The sequence below is a fragment of the Lepidochelys olivacea genome (assembly GCF_965140295.1).
Source record: "Lepidochelys olivacea isolate rLepOli2 genome assembly, chromosome: 17".
Classification (NCBI taxonomy): Eukaryota; Metazoa; Chordata; order Testudines; family Cheloniidae; genus Lepidochelys; species Lepidochelys olivacea.
Window position 1 is genome coordinate 22,879,553 of NC_140427.1, and position 20,009 is coordinate 22,899,561.

The window sequence follows — 20,009 nt, forward strand, 5'->3', positions numbered from 1 at the left end:
CTAACATACCTGAAGAAACCCTTCTTGTTACTCTTAACATCTCTTGCTAGTTGCAACTCCAGGTGTGATTTGGCCTTCCTGATTTCACTCCTGCATGCCCGAGCAATATTTTTATACCCATCCCTGGTCATTTGTCCAATCTTCCACTTCTTGTAAGCTTCTTTTTTCTATTTAAGATCAGCAAGGATTTCACTGTTAAGCCAAGCTGGTTGCCTGCCATATTTACTATTCTTTCTACACAATGGGATGGTTTGTCCCTGTAACCTCAATAAGGATTCCTTAAAATACAGCCAGCTCTCCTGGACTCCTTTCTCTCTCATGTTATTCTCCCAGGGGATCTTTCCCATCAGTTCTCTGAGGGAGTCAAAGTCTGCTTTTCTGAAGTCCCGGGTCCATATTCTGCTGCTTTCCTTTCTTCCTTGTGTCAGGATCCTGAACTTGACCATCTCATGGTCACTGCCTCCCAGGTTCCCATCCACTTTAGCTTCCCCTACTAATTCTTCCCTGTTTGTGAGCAGCAGGTCAAGAAGAGCTCTGCCGCTAGTTGGTTCCTCCAGCACTTGCACCAGGAAATTGTCCCCTACATTTTCCAAAAGCTTCCTGGATTGTCTGTGCACCGCTGTATTGCTCTCCCAGTAGATATCAGGGTGGTTGAAGTCTCCCATGAGAACCAGGGCGTGTGATCTAGTAACTTCTGCGAATTGCTGGAAGAAAGCCTCGTCCATCTCATCCCCCTGGTCCAGTGGTCTATAGCAGATTCCCATCACAACATCACCCTTGTTGCTCACACTTCTAAACTTAATCCAGAGACTCTCAGGTTTTTCTGCAGTTTCATACTTGAGCTCTGAGCAGTCATACTGCTCCCTTACATACAGTGCAACTCCCCCACCTTTTTTGCCCTTCCTGTCCTTCCTGAACAGCTTATATCCATCCATGACAGTACTCCAGTCATGTGAGTTACCCCACCAAGTCTCTGTTATTCCAATCACATCATAATTCCTTGACTGTGCCAGGACTTCCAGTTCTCCCTGCTTGTTTCCCAGGCTTCTTGCATTTGTGTATAGGCATTTGAGATAACCCCCTGATCGCCCCTTTTTCTCAGTATGAGGCAGGAGCCCTCCCCTCTCATGCGCTCCTGCTCATGCTTCCTCCCGGTATCCCACTTCCCCACTTACCTCAGGACTTTGGTCTCCTTCCCCTGGTGAACCTAGTTTAAAGCCCTCCTCACTAGATTAGCCAGCCTGCTTGCGAAGATGCTCTTCCCTCTCTTCGTTAGGTGGTGCCCATCTCTGCCTAGCACTCCTCCTTCTTGGAACACCATCCCATGATCAAAGAATCCAAAGCCTTCTCTCCGACACCACCTGCGTAGCCATTAGTTGACTTCCACGATTCAACGGTCTCTACCCAGGCCTTTACCTTCCTCGGGGAGGATGGACGAGAACACCACTTGCGCCTCAAACTCCTTTATCCATCTTCCCAGAGTCAAGTAGTCTGCAGTGATCCGCTCAAGGTCATTCTTGGCAGTATCATTGGTGCCTATGTGGAGAAGCAGGAAGGGGTAGCGATCCGAGGCCTTGATGAGTCTCAGCGGTCTCTCCATCACATCGCGAATCTTAGCTCCTGGCAAGCAGCAGACTTCTCGGTTTTCCCGGTCGGGGCAGCAGATAGATGACTCAGTCCCCCTGAGGATAGAGTCCCCGACCACCACCACCCGCCTCCTTCTCTTGGGAGTGGTGGTCATGGAACCCCCAACCCAAGGACAGTGCATCTCATGCCTTCCAATCGGCGGAGTCTCCTTCTGCTCCCTTCCCTCAGATGTATCATCTGGTCCACTCTCCGCATTAGAACCTGTGAAGAGAACATGAAAACGGTCCTGCCCAAAATTCTTATACAAGGGACTGATATGTCTAAATGCAAGGGGACCTACTTTTGTCTCACCCCCAGAATTGGTCTCAATGGAACTGGGTCCAGCTTGGTTTCTCAACTATCTGAGTCGCTTTCCTGCCTGTTGAACGAGATTGTTTACCTATGAGCGCAGTCTTTTGATTCTGGGCAAAGATTCTGGTTCCCAATCCTTTGTCCCCCCTTCTTTCTCCCCTAGTATTTTGGGGCTTTCCAGTTGCAGAGAATAAGTCCTGGGCTAATTCAGAGAAAACTAGAGGAGGGCTATCTGCTGGGGCCTCAGCATCAGTCCTGGAGTCACTACTTTCCTCTGACTCCTCCACTGGGAATAATTTTCCAAACCCTGGGAAGTCTCGTCCTATGAGCAGCAGATATGGGAGCTTAAGGACCACACCAGCTGTTAGTCTTGTGGTGTTTCCCTGAACCTCAATTTGTAAAGGGATGGTCGGGTAGTAATTGACATCCCCATATATGCAGGTTATTCCCGTGCTTTTGGCCTGAGACAGCTGGTTCCACCCCACTAGTTTCCTTGAGACCAGCATGACAGCATTGCTAGAGTCTACTAATGCAGTGGTCTCTGTGCCACTCATCCTAACTGGCCTCATGTAGCTATGTGGGATCATCTCAATGCTCATGAGGGTTATTAAGTTACATCTTCATGATCACCTAGACTGCCCTGCAAGAGCTCCTCAGTGTTAGGACATAGAGCTACTATATGTCCTAGTTCCCCACAAGCATAATAACATCTATACATAGCTTGGGGCATCCTCCTATTCTTTGATTATTGGGCTTTAACCCTCAAGCTTCTCTCCCCAGTTCCTCAAGTCCCTTTGTGGCCTCAGGCTGCTCTTTGGTGTCCTTCCTCCCAACATAATCCTACGTGAACTCTTGGAGGTCCGGGCCTTTGGGGCTGGGCCTGGTCTCTTGGTCCAATACATCTGTTCCCAGGTAGTCCGAGAAAGTTCTCTGGCCACCAACTACCTCTCTGAGTGAGACTAAATCATCATAAGAGGATGGGTCATTTTGGCCAACCCACCCTCGTAGGTCCAGCGGTAGTCCTCTCATGAACCTGTTCAACACTAAGAGTTCTAAAATCTTCTCTGTGCTGTGGGTCTCGGGATGCAGCCACTTCTGCATTAGATAGATCAGGTCAAACAATTGTGACCTTGGTGCTTTGCTCTCCCGGTACCTCCACTCGTGGAACCTCTGAGCCCTTATAGCTGTCGTCACCTTGGATCTTGCCAGGATCTCAACTTTCAACTGTGGGTAGTCTGTAGTAGCTTCTGCTGCCATGTCATAGTAGGCCTTCTGGGCCTCCTCACACAGTAAAGAGGTGAGGATACTGGCCCACTGGTCTCAGGGCCAGGCCTCACATAGGGCCAATCTTTCAAATGTGAGAAGGTATGCCGCCACTTCATCCACCATCGTCATCTTTTGGAGGTAAATGCTGGCCCTTAGGGATCGCATCCTGTCAGGGCCACATGTCGGAGGGATCAGGGCCTTCAGTTGGTTCACGACCTCTTGCAGGGAGGCTCAGTTCTGGTTTGCCTGGCTCATCAGCCGTTGATTCGTCTCCTGATATAGCCGTACCGACTTCTCTTGGGCGGCCACCTGGACCCTGGCATCCTCTTGTTGTGCCAACACTGCCTTCACCAGGGCCCTCACTATGTTGTCCAATTTGGGGGTGATTTTTCTTGCCTCTGGGATAGCCGCTGTGCCAAGATCCTGCTCCTGATGTCACTTGTGGCAAGGCACTTCATGCATCTTGGCAGGCTCAGTGCTTCCCACTCTGGCGTGGTGGGCCTGGGGTAAGTCAGCCCCGCTCTGGACAGGATTTACTCTCCCACATGGGGGTTTATTCCCCAGTATTTTCTGGGCAGGGTGCCTCTGCAAACAAAGGGAAAAAAACAATTCCAAGACAAAACAAAGGAGAATATCTCTCCCTACCCGCACTCTGAGGGTGGTGGCTTTATTATTAGGGGTGCCAGTGGGGTGGGATGCCAGTCCTTCCCGTAAACAGGCAGTCTGTTACGTAGCTTCCCCTGTAGGGAGGCAAACAGCTCTCCACCCTGGAGCAGCTTTTCTTTTGCTGCCACTAGCCCTGCAGTAGCTAGTGTCCCCTCCCATCTCTCACTGGTGGAGGGGGTTTTAAAGGACTCAGGCATGCCTTAGCTGGACTCAGGTGTCCCTAACTAACCTGAGGTAACCCCTTTTCCTCTTACAGGGGAAAAGGCCTTTATCATTCTAGGACTAATATACTTGCCTTCCACCACTCTTACAGCTGTCCAGCCTGAGTCTGTCAGAACACCATCAAGTTGTGTATTACACACCACACGCTTTTCATTATTATCCTGTACCCTGTACCTGCTAGTTCGAACAAAACATCCTCTTCCATTACCTGTCATTCTCCCTTGCATGGGGAAGGGTCTCTGTGCGTCCCGGTACCATCTCCTAGGAACGTGTTTATGCTAGGGTGACCAGATATCAAGTACGAAAAATCAGGACAGAGTGTGGGGGGTAATAGGAGCCTATGTAAGAAAAAATCCCCAAATATTGGGACTGTCCCTATAAAATCGGGACATCTGGTCACCCTAGTTTATGCAGTAACTTTAGATCTTGTGGGGGAGGGATAGCTCAGTGGTTTGAGCATTGGCCTGCTAAACCCAGGGCTGTGAGTTCAATCCTTGAGGGGGCCATTTAGGAATCTGGGGCAAAAATTGGGGATTGGTCCTGCTTTGAGCAGGGGGTTGAACTAGATGACCTCCTGAGATCATAAATGATCTGGAGGATGGTGTGGATTGCACCCTCAGCAAGTTTGCAGATGACACTAAACTGGGAGGAGTGGTAGATACGCTGGAGGGTAGAGATAGGATACCGAGGGACCTAGACAAATTGGAGGATTGGGCCAAAAGAAATCTAATGAGGTTCAACAAGGACAAGTGCAGAGTCCTGCACTTAGGACGGAAGAATCCCAGGCACCGCTACAGACTAGGGACTGAATGGCTCGGCAGCAGTTCAGCAGAAAAGGACCTAGGGGTTACAGTGGACGAGAAGCTGGATATGAGTCAACAGTGTGCCGTTGTTGCCAAGAAGGCCAATGGCATTTTGGGATGTATAAGTAGGGGCATTGCCAGCAGATCGAGGGACGTGATCGTTCCCCTCTATTCGACATTGGTGAGGCCTCATCTGGAGTACTGAGTCCAGTTTTGGGTCCCACACTACAAGAAGGATGTGGAAAAATGGGAAAGAGTCCAGCGGTGGGCAACAAAAATGATTAGGGGACTGGAACACATGACTTATGAGGAGAGGCTGAGGGAACTGGGGATGTTTAGTCTACGGAAGAGAAGAATGAGGGGGAATTTGATAGCTGCTTTCAACTACCTGAAAGGGGGTTCCAAAGAGGATGGCTCTAGACTGTTCTCAGTGGTAGCAGATGACAGAACAAGGAGTAATGGTCTCAAGTTGCAGTAGGGGAGGTTTAGGTTGGATATTAGGAAAAACTTTTTCACCAGGAGGGTGGTGAAACACTGGAATGCGTTACCTAGGGAGGTGGTGGAATCTCCTTCCTTAGAAGTTTTTAAGGTCAGGCTTGAGAAAGCCCTGGCTGGGATGATTTAATTTGGGATCAGTCCTGCTTTGAGCAGGGGGTTGGACTAGATGACCTCCTGAGGTCCCTTCCAACCCTGATATTCTATGGTTCTATGAGGTCCGCTCCAACCCTGATAGTCTATGATTCTATGATCTTTGGGTGTTTCAGTGGCCTCTCCAGGCAGGAATGTGCTTATCTGGTTGGCTAATACCTAGTGTGTTGCTATTCTGAGAAGGCCAGGTCTACTTTAGTTCACAGCCTTTGGCTCATACTGTTAGTGAGGCCTAGGGCTCCAGCAAGGCCTAAAGCTGCTTGCAGGCATTTTACCCTTGTGACTGCTTTTTAATTTCTATCTAACTAGCATCCTCATTCTTATGTAGTTCCCCTTTATAAACTTAAATTTTTGTGTGGTGGATCTTTTTTTGGTCCATTTTCCCCCTACAATGATGTTAAGTTTAACTATATTATGGCCACTATCACCATGCAGTTGAGCTATAACTACCAATCAGACCATATCCTGTTCTCCACTTAGGACTAAATCAAGAATAGCCTCTCCTCTTGTGGGTTCTAGGACTACATGCTCCAAGAAGCAGTCACTGCTGGTGTTTAGAAGTTTTATTTCTGCATATGCCTTGAGGTTTGACAGGTACCCAGTCAATAGGAGGATAGCTGAAATCACCCATTATTATTGTGTTTTTTGGTTTTGTAGCCTTTCTAACCTCCCTTAGCATTTCACCATCACTGTCACCATCTTGGTCAGGTGGTTGGCAGTGTAAGCAAGGAATTTCTATCCATGCAGACTCTGTTGTGCAGTATGATTCATTTAAGATTTTCACCTGATTTGACTCTGCTTTATTTAAAATGTATTGCCACTCCCTCACCAAGGCGAACCTACTCCGTCATTCCTGTACATTTTGTTCCCTGCTATTACCATGTACCATTGATTATCCTCACTCCACCAAGTTTCTACGATGCCTGTTATACTAATATCCTCATTTAATGACACTCTAGTTCACCCATCTTAGTATTGAGACATCTCGCATTTGGCTATAAGCCCTTGTGCATTTTGTCACTCTTCAGTTGCTTGCCTTCATGTGTTATGTTTAAATGGGATTATTTTACATTTGACTGTTCCTCACTGGCTCACACCTGTGCTTTACCGACTTCTTTCCTATCCTCCATAGTAGGATATAGAGTTCCCGCTTTAATAAATGTATCCCTAAGGGATGTCTCCATCTGAACCACGTACTGCTCCACACCTGTCGGCTTTGCCCCAGACCTTAATTTTAAAAAAATCCTCTATAACCTTTTGAATGTTATGTGCCAGGTGTCTGGTTCCATTTTGGTTATTGTTAAGCCCATCCCTCCTGTATAGGCTCCTCCTTTCCCCAAAGGTTCCCCAGTGCCTAATAAACCTAATCCCTCTTCCCTACACCATCTGCTCAGCCAGAGATTGAGACCTTGCAGTTCTCCGTTTCAATGGCCCTGCACATGGAACTAGAAACATTTCAGAGAATGCTACCATGGAGGTGCTGTGCTTTAATCTCTTCCCTAGCCACCTAAATTTGGCCTCCAGGATCTCTGTCCCACCTTTCCCTATTTCATTGGTACCTACACATACCACGACCACTAGCTCCTCCCCAGCACTACCTATAAGGCTATCTAGAGGTCTCATGAGATCAATTTCCCAGGGGCTGGTGGGAGCGACCTGGCCCCCCTCTACTATGGGTCTCAGCCCAGTGACCCTATTGATAGCATATATATATATATGACCCTATCGATAGCATCCGTCCACCGTGCTAAACTGTGTTTGCTGCTATAGTTCCCCGGGCCACTTCCCCGCAGCCCCAATTCATCCTTCCCCCAATTCATCTCTGTCCCAGCTTTCCCTATCTCATTGGTACCTACACATACCATGACCACTGGCTCCTCCCCAGCACTACCTATAAGGCTATCTAGAGGTCTCATGAGATCCACTGCCTTCACTACACTAGCAGGCAATTCACAAACCCAACCACTTCATATAAATTAGCATGATTCTGTATAAGAAGAAGCATAAAACAAAGTTGAATTGTTTACAGAAATTAGCAAATGTTTGCCAAGCAGGGGTTACAGACTGGAATGGTGTGTCCCTTGCAGCGATGACCTGGGAACCCTGAGGCTGCTGGTCAGAGTGCAGGAAAGGTCAGCGTGGAGCTGGCTGCTGCAGCTCTGCTCCTCAGTTGTTTTGGGCCTGGACTTAATTCCCACATACCAGTGCAGGTCTCATTTTAGAGGGCTGGGCTGTGGACAGCAGTGACTGGTGCACCACTTCGGGGGTCCTTTTTTTCCAGAGCAAAGGAGGCATTCCGGAAAAAGGACATGAGCCCCTCAGATTTCCTGAGACATTTAAAGGAGCCAGTGGGAGGAACCAGGTCTGCAATCCGGGCTGCTGATTACATGGAAACCACCCTGAGCCTCCTGAAGAAGAAGCTGCTTCGCGTGGTGAAAGGAGAATTTAATATCACAGGTACTGTGCACATAAGACTGTAAATGGCTAATTAGCAGGAAACCTGTCAATGGCAGGAGAGTCCAGTAGTGGTTCTACTCCAGGCCAATATACCCAGGATCAAAACTACTGATGAGCCAGGTGTGGCATGAAACCCCTTAATGACAAAATATGGTCAATGGTGACACAATCACAAATCCTGGTAAAGGAACCCACCTTTTAGCTCATCTAGTCACCTTCCCGTCAGAGCTGTTCCCAGCTGGACATGTGCTACTTCATTGTCCAGTCTAGTAGTGTCCCAGATGTTCCAGTTCCCACCATTTCTATTGTCTGCCTAGCTCCTCCTGGCCAGAAGTTAGTCCCTACTGCCCACTGGCTGGATTTGTTGCTCTTCTCTAAAGTTCCCTCAGTCTCACTCCAGTTTTGTGATGATAATTTGCTAGTGCAGTACAGTACACAAATCTGCAGGGAGTTCTACTGAGAGACAAACAGCCTGGTATGGTCCCTTGCTTCTCGATTCTCAATATCCTGGTTATTGCTTTCTTCTTTTCAAGTTTGAAATACCTTCCATATTAATATTATTGTCTGTCCCTACCACCGTGCTTTCTCTTCTGCTCCATCATTCTTTAAATCCTCCCATTGCTACGTCCCTACCTGGTCCCCTCAAATGATCATAGAATATCAGGGTTGGAAGGGACCTCAGGAGGTCATCTAGTCCAACCCCCTGCTCAAAGCAGAACCAAACCCCAAGTTTTGCCCCAGATCCCTAAATGGCCCCCTCAAGGACTGAACTCACAACCCTGGGTTTATCAGGCCAATGTTCAAACCACTGCGCTATCCCTCCCCCCGATGATGTCACCATAGCCATTGAAAATACCATACATTTTAAACCCCCCAAAAGGAACTTTATCTCATCAGTATTTGAATCAGGCAGGTATACTAAATGTAGGGATTTTGTCATTAGCACTTTTGAATCAGTCCTGATACCTGTCCTCCACTTCAGATGCTCCAAAACTGCTGAGAGATGAAGGTTGCAAACAATATGATTCCTAGAACATGAAGTACTGAGTGAGTTCCTGAATGTGAAGCGGGCCTTTATTCTGCAGGAAAACTGGTGTACTCTGTTGGTATAAACTAGAAAGTCTTTTAAAATGAGATGCTATTTGTTTGTAGAGCTTTCCTGCTGAGGGAGCCATGAAATGGAACTATTGGAGACTGCTCCAGAAATTATGACAGAAATGACATCACTCTGATTGGCTTCTCTTGCAGATGTACTAAGTAGGAAGCAGAAGGAAATTATTTCCAAGGCAACTGGTTGCGACTATCAGATTCGTTCCATTAGGTGCCCGAGGAGTAGCATTTACCGGACCATTACTGGAGAATGCAACAACAGGTAAAGCATTGATTTTTTTCATGTGTAATAGAGGGTCTTCAGTGTATATAGTGTCCAGTATAGACACATGAATGTTATCGGTATAACACCATTCCAGCAAGCAGAAACAATTGTATTAGTAGTTATTTGTATTGTGTTAACACGGAGGGATCCAAGAGAGGTGCTGTACAAACACATAACAAAGAGATTTTAATCTGGAGGAGTGTAGCAGGCTTCGCTCAGGGGCCTATTGGTCAAACTGTGGACAGTCTCTCCAAGACTTGAGGCTGGTCTTCCAGGCAGCCCTGGGGCCCAGCAGCCAAGCCACCATTCATCTCCCCCTCCCCGGCCCTGGAATCCTCCAATATCTCTCAGGAGGCCAGGGGAAGAGGGAAGGATAGGGGGATCTGGGCCCTTCCTCTCCACCGAATCCCAGTGCAGGGCCCAACGGAGAGAGGCGAGGGATGGTTCTGACTGCCATTCTGGATCAGCCTTCCCTGTATCACTTCCTACCTTCTTGTTTCCCTTCAGTTTGGGGCATGGCCCAGCCTTCTGCTTCCACAGTGTTGGTAATTCTGGGCTTCAGCTGTGGGTGGGCAGGGATGCTTTCTAGCTCACCCTTGGAATCCAGTTGTCCCCTCTTAGTCAGGGGAAAGGGGATCCCAGCCAGTCCCTGTCCTTCCCCTGTAGATTGCTCTGCCTCAGTGACTGCAGCCTGTCTGACTTCTTGTAGTCAGTGTCTCCTGCACACACCCCTCTGGAGGGAGGGATAGCTCAATGGATTGAGCATTGGCCTGCTAAACCCAGGGTTGTAAGTTCAATCCTCAAGGGGGTCATTTAGGGATCTGGGCAAAAATTGGTCCTGCTTTGAGCAGGGGGTTGTACTAGATGATCTGCTGAGGTCCCTTCCAACACTGATATTCTATGATTCTCTGCCAGAACTCCCTTTTAAGCAGGTCTTCCATAGCAAGCATGCCCGGTAGCTGCTGAGGAGCAGGGCTTTCTTGATCCAGTACTGTTCCACCATTCCTTTTACCATGGTGTGAGGTCTGTAAACCCCATCACAAGGAGGTTTGGAATTTCTTTAAGTCAAAGGTGCAAAAATTATCTGGATTTTGCATTCCAAGCAAAGGGCAAAGCTTGTAGGGAAGAGCTCCACACGTAACTCGATGAATAACCACCTCAAAGTGATACTAAAACTAAGATGACAGCATACAAGAAATCATAGAAATGTAGACCTGGAAGGGAGCTCAAAAGGTCATCGAGTACATCCCGTCTGTGCTGGGGCAGGGCCAAATAAACCTTGACCATCCCTGACAGGGGTTTGTCCAACTTGTTCTTAAACCCCCCCACTCATGGTGTGACAGGGGCCCCAGGGTGCAACCGGGACTGTGGGACCACTGAGCCCTCTGTCCCACCAACCTGGGGTATCCCTTTCACACTGTGATGCTGATGTCAAGCAAGAAACCTCTGACAGGTACCGCACTTACACAGACATCCACGGGCAGGGACACATCCAGCTGTATTACATGAACCATCTGTAGGGAGGCTCCAGCCAATTTCTCTCAGTTCCCCAGTCTTACACCCCAGAACTGTTCCATCTTGCAATAGTCAAAAGCCTGACCAGTGTAAGTTCATTATCCAGTTTGGCCCTCCCTCAGTGTGGAATGGATACACACTAGCCTTTGTAAAGTGAGCTGCTCTGACTCTGTGGGTGCTCCAGGGCTGGAGCACACATGGGGGAAAAATGGTGGGTGCTGAGCACCCACCAGCAGTGACCCTATCAGCTCCCCTGCCAGCGTCTCCCACCTGCTGGCAGCCCCGTGGATCAGCACCTCTCCCTCCCTCCCCACTCCTCCTGTCCACCGCAATCAGCTGTTTCACAGCATGCAGGAAGCTGGGAAGGTGTAGGAGGAGTGAGGACACGGTGCGCTTGGGGGAGGGGTGGAACTGGGTGGGAAGAGGCAGGGTGTGGGTGGAGTAGGGGTGGGGCCTTGGGGGAAGAGGTGGAATGGGAGCGGGGCCTGGGGCAGAGGCGGGGCTTGGGCACCCCCTGGCCCTTTGGAAAGTCGGCACCTGTGGCTGAGATTTCCCAAGCACTTCAACCAAAACACATTGCTTTAGGTAAAATATAAACACATTTATTAAGTACAAAAATAGATTTTAAGTGATTATAAGTAGCAGGCATAGAGATCAGAGTTGGTTACTTAAGAAAGAAAAATAAATTTGCAGTCTAATTTCTAAAAACTAAGCAGGATTTGAATCAGTGTCTCACCCTGACAGATGATACAAGCAGGTTACAGATCCTCCATACACAAACTGGCAATATATTTTATTGGATCCACATGCTTACAACACTGCAAACAAAGGCAGATCATGTCAGACTAATCTGAAATCTCTCGTTGATAAAATGGATGATTTCTTACATAAGGGAAATGCAGTAGATCTAATTTATCTGGACTTCAGTAAAATATTAGACACAGTACCACATGGGAAACTATTAACATAGATTTCAGAGTAGCAGCTGTGTTAGTCTGTATTTACAAAAAGAAAAGGAGGACTTGTGGCACTTTAGAGACTAACAAATTTATTTGAGCATAAGCTTTCATGAGCTACAGCTCATTTCATCGGATGCATTCAGTGGAAAATACAGTGGGGAGATTTATATACATAGAAAACATGAAACAATGGGTGTTACCATACACACTGTAACGAGAGTGATCACTTAAGGTGAGCTATTACCAGCAGGAGAGTGGGGGGGACGACCTTTTGTAGTGATAATCAAGGTGGGCCATTTCCAGCAGTTGACAAGAACGTCTGAGGAACAGTGGGGGATGGGAGGGAATAAAAAAGGGGAAAGAGTTTTACTTTGTGTAATGACCCATCCACTCCAAGTCTCTATTCAAGCCTAAGTTAATTTATCCAGATTGCAAATTAATTCCAATTCAGCAGTCTCTCATTGGAGTCTGTTTTTGACATAGAGAAGATGGGGATTGGTACAGGAATTGAGAGGTGGGCAAGGAACTGGCTGAAAGGGAGATGACAGTGGGTTGTGCTGAAAGGGAAACTATCAGTCTGGAGGGAGGTTGCCAGTGGAGTTCCTCAAGGATCAGCCTTGGGAACGAGCTTATTCAATATTTTCATGAATGACCTTGACACAAAAAAGTAGAAGTGCCTGAATGACATTTGCAGATGACACAAAGTTTGGTGGCATCTTCTATATAGAGGAGGATCGGAATATTACACAGGAAGCACTGGATGATCTGGAGGACTGAAGTAATAGCAGTGGGATGAAATGTAATGCAATGGTACAAAGGGCAAGGTCATGCACTCAGGGACTAACAACAAGAATTTCTGCTGTAAATTGTGGGTTGGTCAGTTGGAAATGACAGAGGAGGAGAAAGACCTGGATGTTTTACTCAGTCACAAGAAATCTGAGCCACCAATGTGATGCAGTTGTAGAGAAAGAGAAAGGGGATCCTAGGCTGCATTAGATACTTCTTCCAGGGGTATGACTACACTGCAAGAACTACAGCGACGCAACTGCAGCGCTGCAGCAGTTCCACCTTAGCACTATAGTGTAGACACTTACTACAGCCAGGAGGGTGTTTTCCCATCAGTGTAATAAATACTCCATTCAAGAGGCAGGAGCTAAGTGGATGGAATTTTCCAAAGCACCTAAACTAGGTACGCCCTTGACTCCTATTGAAAGTTAGGTGTCTAAACACCTTTGGAAGTCTAACCCTTAAGTTCTGAAATACCTTTGTCACTTTTGAAAATGGAATTTAAGGCCTGATTTTCAAACGTCTTGAAGCATCTAAAGGTGCAGATAGGTGCCTAGTGGGATTTCCCAAACCATCTTGGTGCCTAATGCCCATTGAGAAAAATCCCACTAGGTGCCTATCTGCCTCTTTAGGCACCCAACTACCATTAGGAATCTGGCCCCTAGTGACGGATGTAGCCATCAGGACTAGCACCCGGCTCTAACTACTCTCTGTCATAGACAAATATTATCTCACACAGGAGTTTTTTCTCATTAAAATGTTTGGAGCATTCTGCAGTTTTGTGTATTGTAAAAATACACCAATCTATGGTCCTTTCAGGTACATGATTAATGGTGACATGTTCATTTTAGGTGTATTACATGATTTCAGTGGGAGTTAGGGTTCAGATTTTCAAAGGATTTAGATGCCTAATGATACAGAGAGGTGCCCAGTGGGATTTTCAAAGGCATCTAGGCACCTAAGTCCTGTTGGGTGCTATACACCCCAGGCTCCTGGAGCTGTGGAGGAGGTGAGCAGGGGCTCTTTGCCTCACCTGCAGCAAGGCTGGAAGGCTCTTTTCAATTTCACAGGCAGCCAGGAAGCCAAAAAATTGCCTTTCAGCTCTCCCAAAAGAGAAAGTTTCTTTAAATCCCTTCCCTTGAAAAAATTCATGTTTTTGATATTTTGTCTTGGCTTGGGATGAAAACGTTTCTAAAAACACACATTTTTCCATGGGAATGGATTCCCATTTTTGGGTCAGCTCTCGTTGTGAGCATATTGAGGGTTGTGAGGCACTCATACTGTTGTGAGGGAGGACTAATCTAATTGCCTTCTATGACGAGATAACTGGTTCTGTGGTTGAAGGGAAAGCAGTGGACGTGTTGTTCCTTGACTTTAGCAAAGCTTTTGACACTGTCTCCCACAGTATTCTTGCCAGCAAGTTAAAGAAGTATGGGCTGGATGAATGGACTATCAGGTGGATAAAAAGTTGGCTAGATTGCTGGGCTCAACAGATAGTGATCAATGGCTCCATGTCTAGTTGGCAGTCGGTATCAAGTGGAGTGCCCCAAGGGTTGGTCCTGGGGCCAGTTTTGTTCAATATCTTCATAAATGATCTGGAGGATGGTGTGGATTTCACCCTCAGCAAGTTTGCAGATGACACTTGTCAAGGTTCCTCCCCCACTCTGAACTCTAGGGTACAGATTCGGGGACCTGCATGAAAATCTCCTAAGCTTACTTTTACCAGCTTAGGTTAAAACTTCCACAAGATACAAATTAATTTTACCCTTTGCCCTTGGAATTTCCACTGCCACCACCAAACTTTAACTGGGTTTACTGGGAAATGTAGTTTGGACACGTCTTTCCCCCCAAAATCCACTCAACCCTTGCACCCCATTTCCTGGGGAAGGTTTGGTAAAAATCCTCACCAATTTGCATAGGTGACCACAGACCCAAACCCTTGGATCTGAGAACAATGAAAAAGCATACAGTTTTCTTACAAGAAGACTTTTAATAGAAGTAAAGAAATCCCCTCTGTAAAATCAGGATGGTAGATACCTTACAGGGTAATTAGATTCAAAACATAGAGAATCCCTCTAGGCAAAACCTTAAGTTACAAAAAAGACAAACAGACAGGAATAGTCATTCTATTCAGCACAGTTCTTTTCTCAGCCATTTAAAGAAATCATAATCTAACACATACCTAGCTAGATTACTTACTAAAAGTTCTAAGACTCCATTCCTGTTCTGTCCCCGGCAAAAACAGCATACAGACAGACACAGACCCTTTGATTTTTTCTCTCCTCCCAGCTTTTGAAAGTATCTTGTCTCCTCATTGGTCATTTTGGTCAGGTGCCAGTGAGGTTACCTTTAGCTTCTTAACCCTTTACAGGTGAGAGGAATTTTCCTCTGGCCAGGAGAGATTTTAAAGGGGTTTACCCTTCCCTTTATATTTATGACAACACTAAACTGGGAGGAGAGGTAGATATGCTGGAGGGTAGGGATAGGATACAGAGGGACCTAGACAAATTGGAGGATTGGGCCAAAAGAAATCTGATGAGGTTCAGCAAGGACAAGTGCAGAATCCTGCACTTAGGATGGAAGAATCCAATGCACCGCTACAGACTAGGGACCAAATGGCTAGGCAGCAGTTCTTCAGAAAAGGACCTAGGGGTTACAGTGGCCGAGAAGCTGGATATGAGTCAACAGTGTGCCCTTGTTGCCTTGTTGTTGTATACGTAGGGGCATTGCCAACAGATGGAGGGACATGATCGTTCCCCTCTATTCGACATTGGTGAGGCCTCATCTGGAGTACTGTGTCCAGTTTTGGGCCCCACACTACAAGAAGGATGTGGAAAAATCGGAAAGAGTCCAGTGGAGGGCATCAAAAATGATTACGGGACTGGAACACATGAGTTATGAGGAGAGGCTGAGGGAACTGGGGATGTTTAGTCTACGGAAGAGAAGAATGAGGGGGGATTTGATAGCTGCTTTCAACTACCTGAAAGGGGGTTTCAAAGAGGATGGCTCTAGACTGTTCTCAGTGGTAGCAGATGACAGAACAAGGAGTAATGGTCTCAAGTTGCAGTGGGGGAGATTTAGGTTGGATATTAGGAAAAACTTTTTCACTAGGAGGGTGGTGAAACACTGGAATGCGTTACCTAGGGAGGTGGTGGAATCTCCTTCCTTAGAAGTTTTTAAGGTCAGGCTTGACAAAGCCCTGGCTGGGATGATTTAATTTGGGATCAGTCCTGCTTTGAGCAGGGGGTTGGACTAGATGACCTCCTGAGGTCCCTTCCAACCCTGATATTCTATGATTCTATATAAGTAGCTTAGGTTTAAATTCTGAATTACAAATGTGAGTATAACAACAACATGAGGATTCGTCCTTTTACCTCAGTATTAACCACAGCCTGCGCTAAGAGACTTTGAGCCTTTGCCTCGGAGGGTTGTCTGTCCACAATATAGCTGTTGCCTCTGAACCCGAAAACGATTCCTTTCTATCGTTCGAGCAATTCAACTTAGGTTCCCGGGAGAAAAAGAAATTCTGCTTCTCTGCAGGGCGTGTCCTTTCTGAAATAGTTTACTTGTTTGTTTTCTTCCCAATGTTCCAGGAAGCATTCTTATTTTGGAGCTTCCAATCACGGATATGCCCGATGGCTCCCGGCGGAGTATGAGGATGGAGTGTCTCTTCCCAGAGGGTTAACTGAAGGAAAACTTTACAATGGATTTCCGCTCCCACTGGTACGAGCCTGTGAGGTCGTTTGATTCCTTGTGTAATCAATGACTCCCATATTTCAGACCTGTCCATGGCTGGGGGAAGTGCTCCCTGGGCAGAGGCCCAGGCCAGGCTACTGCCCCATTTAAGTCTATTCTGAGGGCACAAGTGAGGCTTAAGCAGTACGTGTGTCTTGTGCTGGGCTGTGTTGCTTCGAGCACTCCACACACCTCATACCTTGGCAGGTGCTGCATGTGCAGGGAATTCATGCCCACCGAATAGCATTCCTGTTACCCTCCTGTGGAGAAGAAAGCGCTCATTGGATCAACGTTTTCCGGGGGTTGCTCAACCCCAGCTTTTCCCCAGGCCCCATCCCAAGTCCACCCCTTCCCCCAAGGCCCCATCCTGTCTCTTCCCGCCCCTTCCGCCCCTCCCCTGAGCTCCCCACCCTCACTCTGCTCCCTCCCCCCAGCACCTCCTGCATGCCGTTGAAGAGCTGGCTGTGGGGGACGGGAGGTGCTGGGGGGTGGAGGAGGAGCCGCCATGAATGAGTGCTGAGCACCCACTGTTTTTTTCTGGAGGGTGCTCCAGCCCTGGAGCATCCACAGAGTCGGCACCTGGGCTTGCACTCTGCATGGGGTGAATTTCACCCCAAATGGATATGCCAGTTCTGTGCCCCGGGCATTGGTGTCTGTAAGGTGGGGTTACTCCTGCATCTCCACCTTCCTAAGGTGCTTTGAGACCCATTGAGGCCTGAGAACGGTGTCAATGCATTGCATCACTAGCAAGCATTCTCATTCTCTCATTCAAACAGTTTATGAATTTGCTTTCATACTCAGAGATCCTGGGTTCAAACCCTTCAGACTCCCTGACATTCTACTTCTGTCAAGCAAATAACCCACTGGCAACATGTGTGTCATGCCCAGTCCAGAAGTCCGTCCACATAGAGGACCTGAGGAAGGACTCTGTGTAGCTTGAAAGCTTGTCTCACTCACCAACTGACGGTCTAATAAAAGACATTCCCTCACCCACCTTGTCTCTCATAGCCTGGGACTGACACGGCTACAACAACACTGCATACACACAGAGGACAATAGCCTACTACCGCTCTAAGCTAAAGGATCAACTCCTTCAGCTGAAGAATAAGAGATCTATGTTCAAACCCTGCTGCTAACCCAAGCTCCTGGGTTACTACAGCTGCACATGATGGAATTGTGTTTCTTCAGGGTCTTTAAATTCTAGGAAACTCTATACCAGAAAATATTGTTAAAAGAAGGTTGCAAAGTTGAGCCCTCAAAAGTGAGGGAATGCCAGAATCACAGTCGCCAGCTTCTTTCACGCCCCAGTGGTGCTCAACCCACCACTCTGCTCCACCCGAGGCCCTGACCCCACCCCACCTCTTTCTGCCCCCACTCCCCTCTGTCCCACCTCTTCCTGCCCAGTTCCAGCCCATCCCCTGAGTGTGCCCTGTCCCCACTCCCCCCACCCCAGGGTCTCCTGTAAGCCATGAAATAGCTGATCTGGAGTGCGGGAGGTGCTGGGAGGGAGGAGAAAGAGTTGATCCAGGCTTCTGGTGGATGGGAGGCGCTGAGGGGAAGTGGGGGGAGCTGATTGGAGCACCCATGGAGTCGGTGCCTATGGCCAGAATGAACCCAGCACTCCCACTCCTTCTGGGTCATCCAGCTTGCACTCTCTCCCACTGCTCTGACCCTCAGCTCTGTGGAGAAGTCGAGGGGAGAGCATCCACAGTACCACAATGGCAGAAGCGCTTCCCTTCCTCACAGAGGGGAGAGATCTGTTCACAAAGGGTGTCTTTCATGTGCAGATGGGGGGTGATGATCTCAGTCTGGCGTCAACACACGTGACTGAATACACACAGGGAGCAGATTGGTTGAGTAAGGAAGTTTCATTTTAAGAGTCACTGTTCAGAGTAAAACCAGACTGTAACGCTTTCCTCCTCTTCCTCCTCACCATCATGGTGTACTGTGGTTGTGCCTAGGACCCCAGTCATCAGTCAGAACCCCATTGTGCTAGGCACTGTGCAAACAGAACAAACATCTTCCAATCTAAATATAAGACGAGGCAAAAGGTGGACACAGACAGACAGATGGGGAGCACAATGCAACATCACAGGGCAGCATGATGGATAGGGTCTCGGCTCACCAGCTGCCTAAACACTACCTAGTTTTTTGTAGGCATGATGGCAAAGGAGAGTTTGAAGAGGGGTTTTGACGGAGGACAGTGAAGTGGCTTTGCAGGTGTTTTACAGGGAGCTTCTCCCAGTTGCTGAATGGCAGCAAGGGAGAAAGCACAAAGCTGCTTCTTTAAAGATTCCAGTGAGCGATGAAGGCTGCGTCATTGGCAGTTCATTGAACTTCATCACTGATGTTCAGAAATTGACTTTCAGCATAACAAAGTGTTGTGTCTGATACTTTCCTGAGGTCTGTAGCAGGCTACCCCTAAAGTTACAGCACTTCCCCTATGGAGCTAAACACGTTCACTGTGTCTCAATCATAAATGATTTTGTTTTGATTCTATGCAGGTTCGAAAAGTGTCAAATGAAATAATTCACACAGCCAATGAGAATGTCACACAAGACCAGGAGTACTCTGTCTTCTTCGTGCAGTGGGGTCAGTGGGTTGACCACGATTTGGACTTAGCCCCTGTCACTACTACAAAAATCAACAATAAAGAAGTTCATTGTGAGACCAGTTGCACCTTTGAGCTACCTTGCTTCCCAATTAAGGTACAACTACAACCTTGACTCCCTTCCTTCTTTGCAGGGCTCTAAGCATGAGACTAGTTTAGAAAGTTAGACCCAGAAAGACTTTATGGTGAAAGAATAGAGAGAGCAAAGACATGAATTCTTGAAAGAGCCTAAAGCACCTAGAACATTGTATATATTACAGGGGAGCTAGAAGTAACCCCTATATTTAGGTTGCCTAACACCTTGCTGTCTGCAGGGATTGGTTTCCAAACCCAGCAGTATCACCCTAGTGGTGAGAGTCTGCAGCCATGACAGGCCAGTGGTGAGAGTTTGCAGGGTGTGAGGTAGGGGAACCTGGGCCCTCCCTGCTCATTCAGGGGCCCTGTGACTGGCAGGTCAGATACACAGCCTGGGGCAGACACCCCCCAAGCCTGCTCCCTGGGTCACTTCTTACCCCAGCCTCTGCCCCTCCAAAGTCACAGCAGAGTCTGCTTATGGACTCACTGAATATGACTAACACGGCTGCTACTCTGAAACCTGTCACCGAATAGGGTTTCTCCCTGGCAATGATCCGAAGGCTCTTCTCCATCAATCGCAGCCCACTGCTCCCAGTCTCCTCAGGCAGCTCAGGGGATGGGTCTGGTCCAAGTGGTGGGAGCTCCTGTAGCCTCTCTGTAGGAGCTAACTACGTAGAACTGCTCCCTTGCTTTATCTACCCTGACAGAACTGGGCTGCTCCCTTTTGAGCTCTGCTTCCATTGTGAGCAGGCCCTGGCCTGGGCGTTCTGGGCTACTCATTAACCCTTGGTTCCTCAGAGTGGGGCTTGTACACCCCTGTGGTGTTTAGATGTTTCTTAAAAAGAAAAGAAGGACTTGTGGCACCTTAGAGACTAACCAATTTATTTGAGCATAAGCTTTCGTGGGCTACAGCTCACTTCATCGGATGCTGTAGCTCACGAAAGCTCATGCTC

At 47.7% G+C, this 20,009-nt stretch overlaps 1 protein-coding gene across 1 annotated transcript in view; it reads left to right on the plus strand.

The window, feature by feature from the left end:
- Positions 1-20,009, plus strand: part of LOC311532320 (myeloperoxidase-like) — a gene marked incomplete at its 5' end in the record, with an annotated part of 62,198 nt that overhangs the window by 8,240 nt on the left and 33,949 nt on the right. Inside the window, 4 exons of the mRNA XM_084650676.1 lie at positions 7,827-8,000; positions 9,249-9,372; positions 16,229-16,358; positions 18,875-19,078. Coding sequence (XP_084506802.1) covers positions 7,827-8,000; positions 9,249-9,372; positions 16,229-16,358; positions 18,875-19,078 — 632 coding nt within the window. The remainder of the gene's footprint in view (positions 1-7,826; positions 8,001-9,248; positions 9,373-16,228; positions 16,359-18,874; positions 19,079-20,009) is intronic.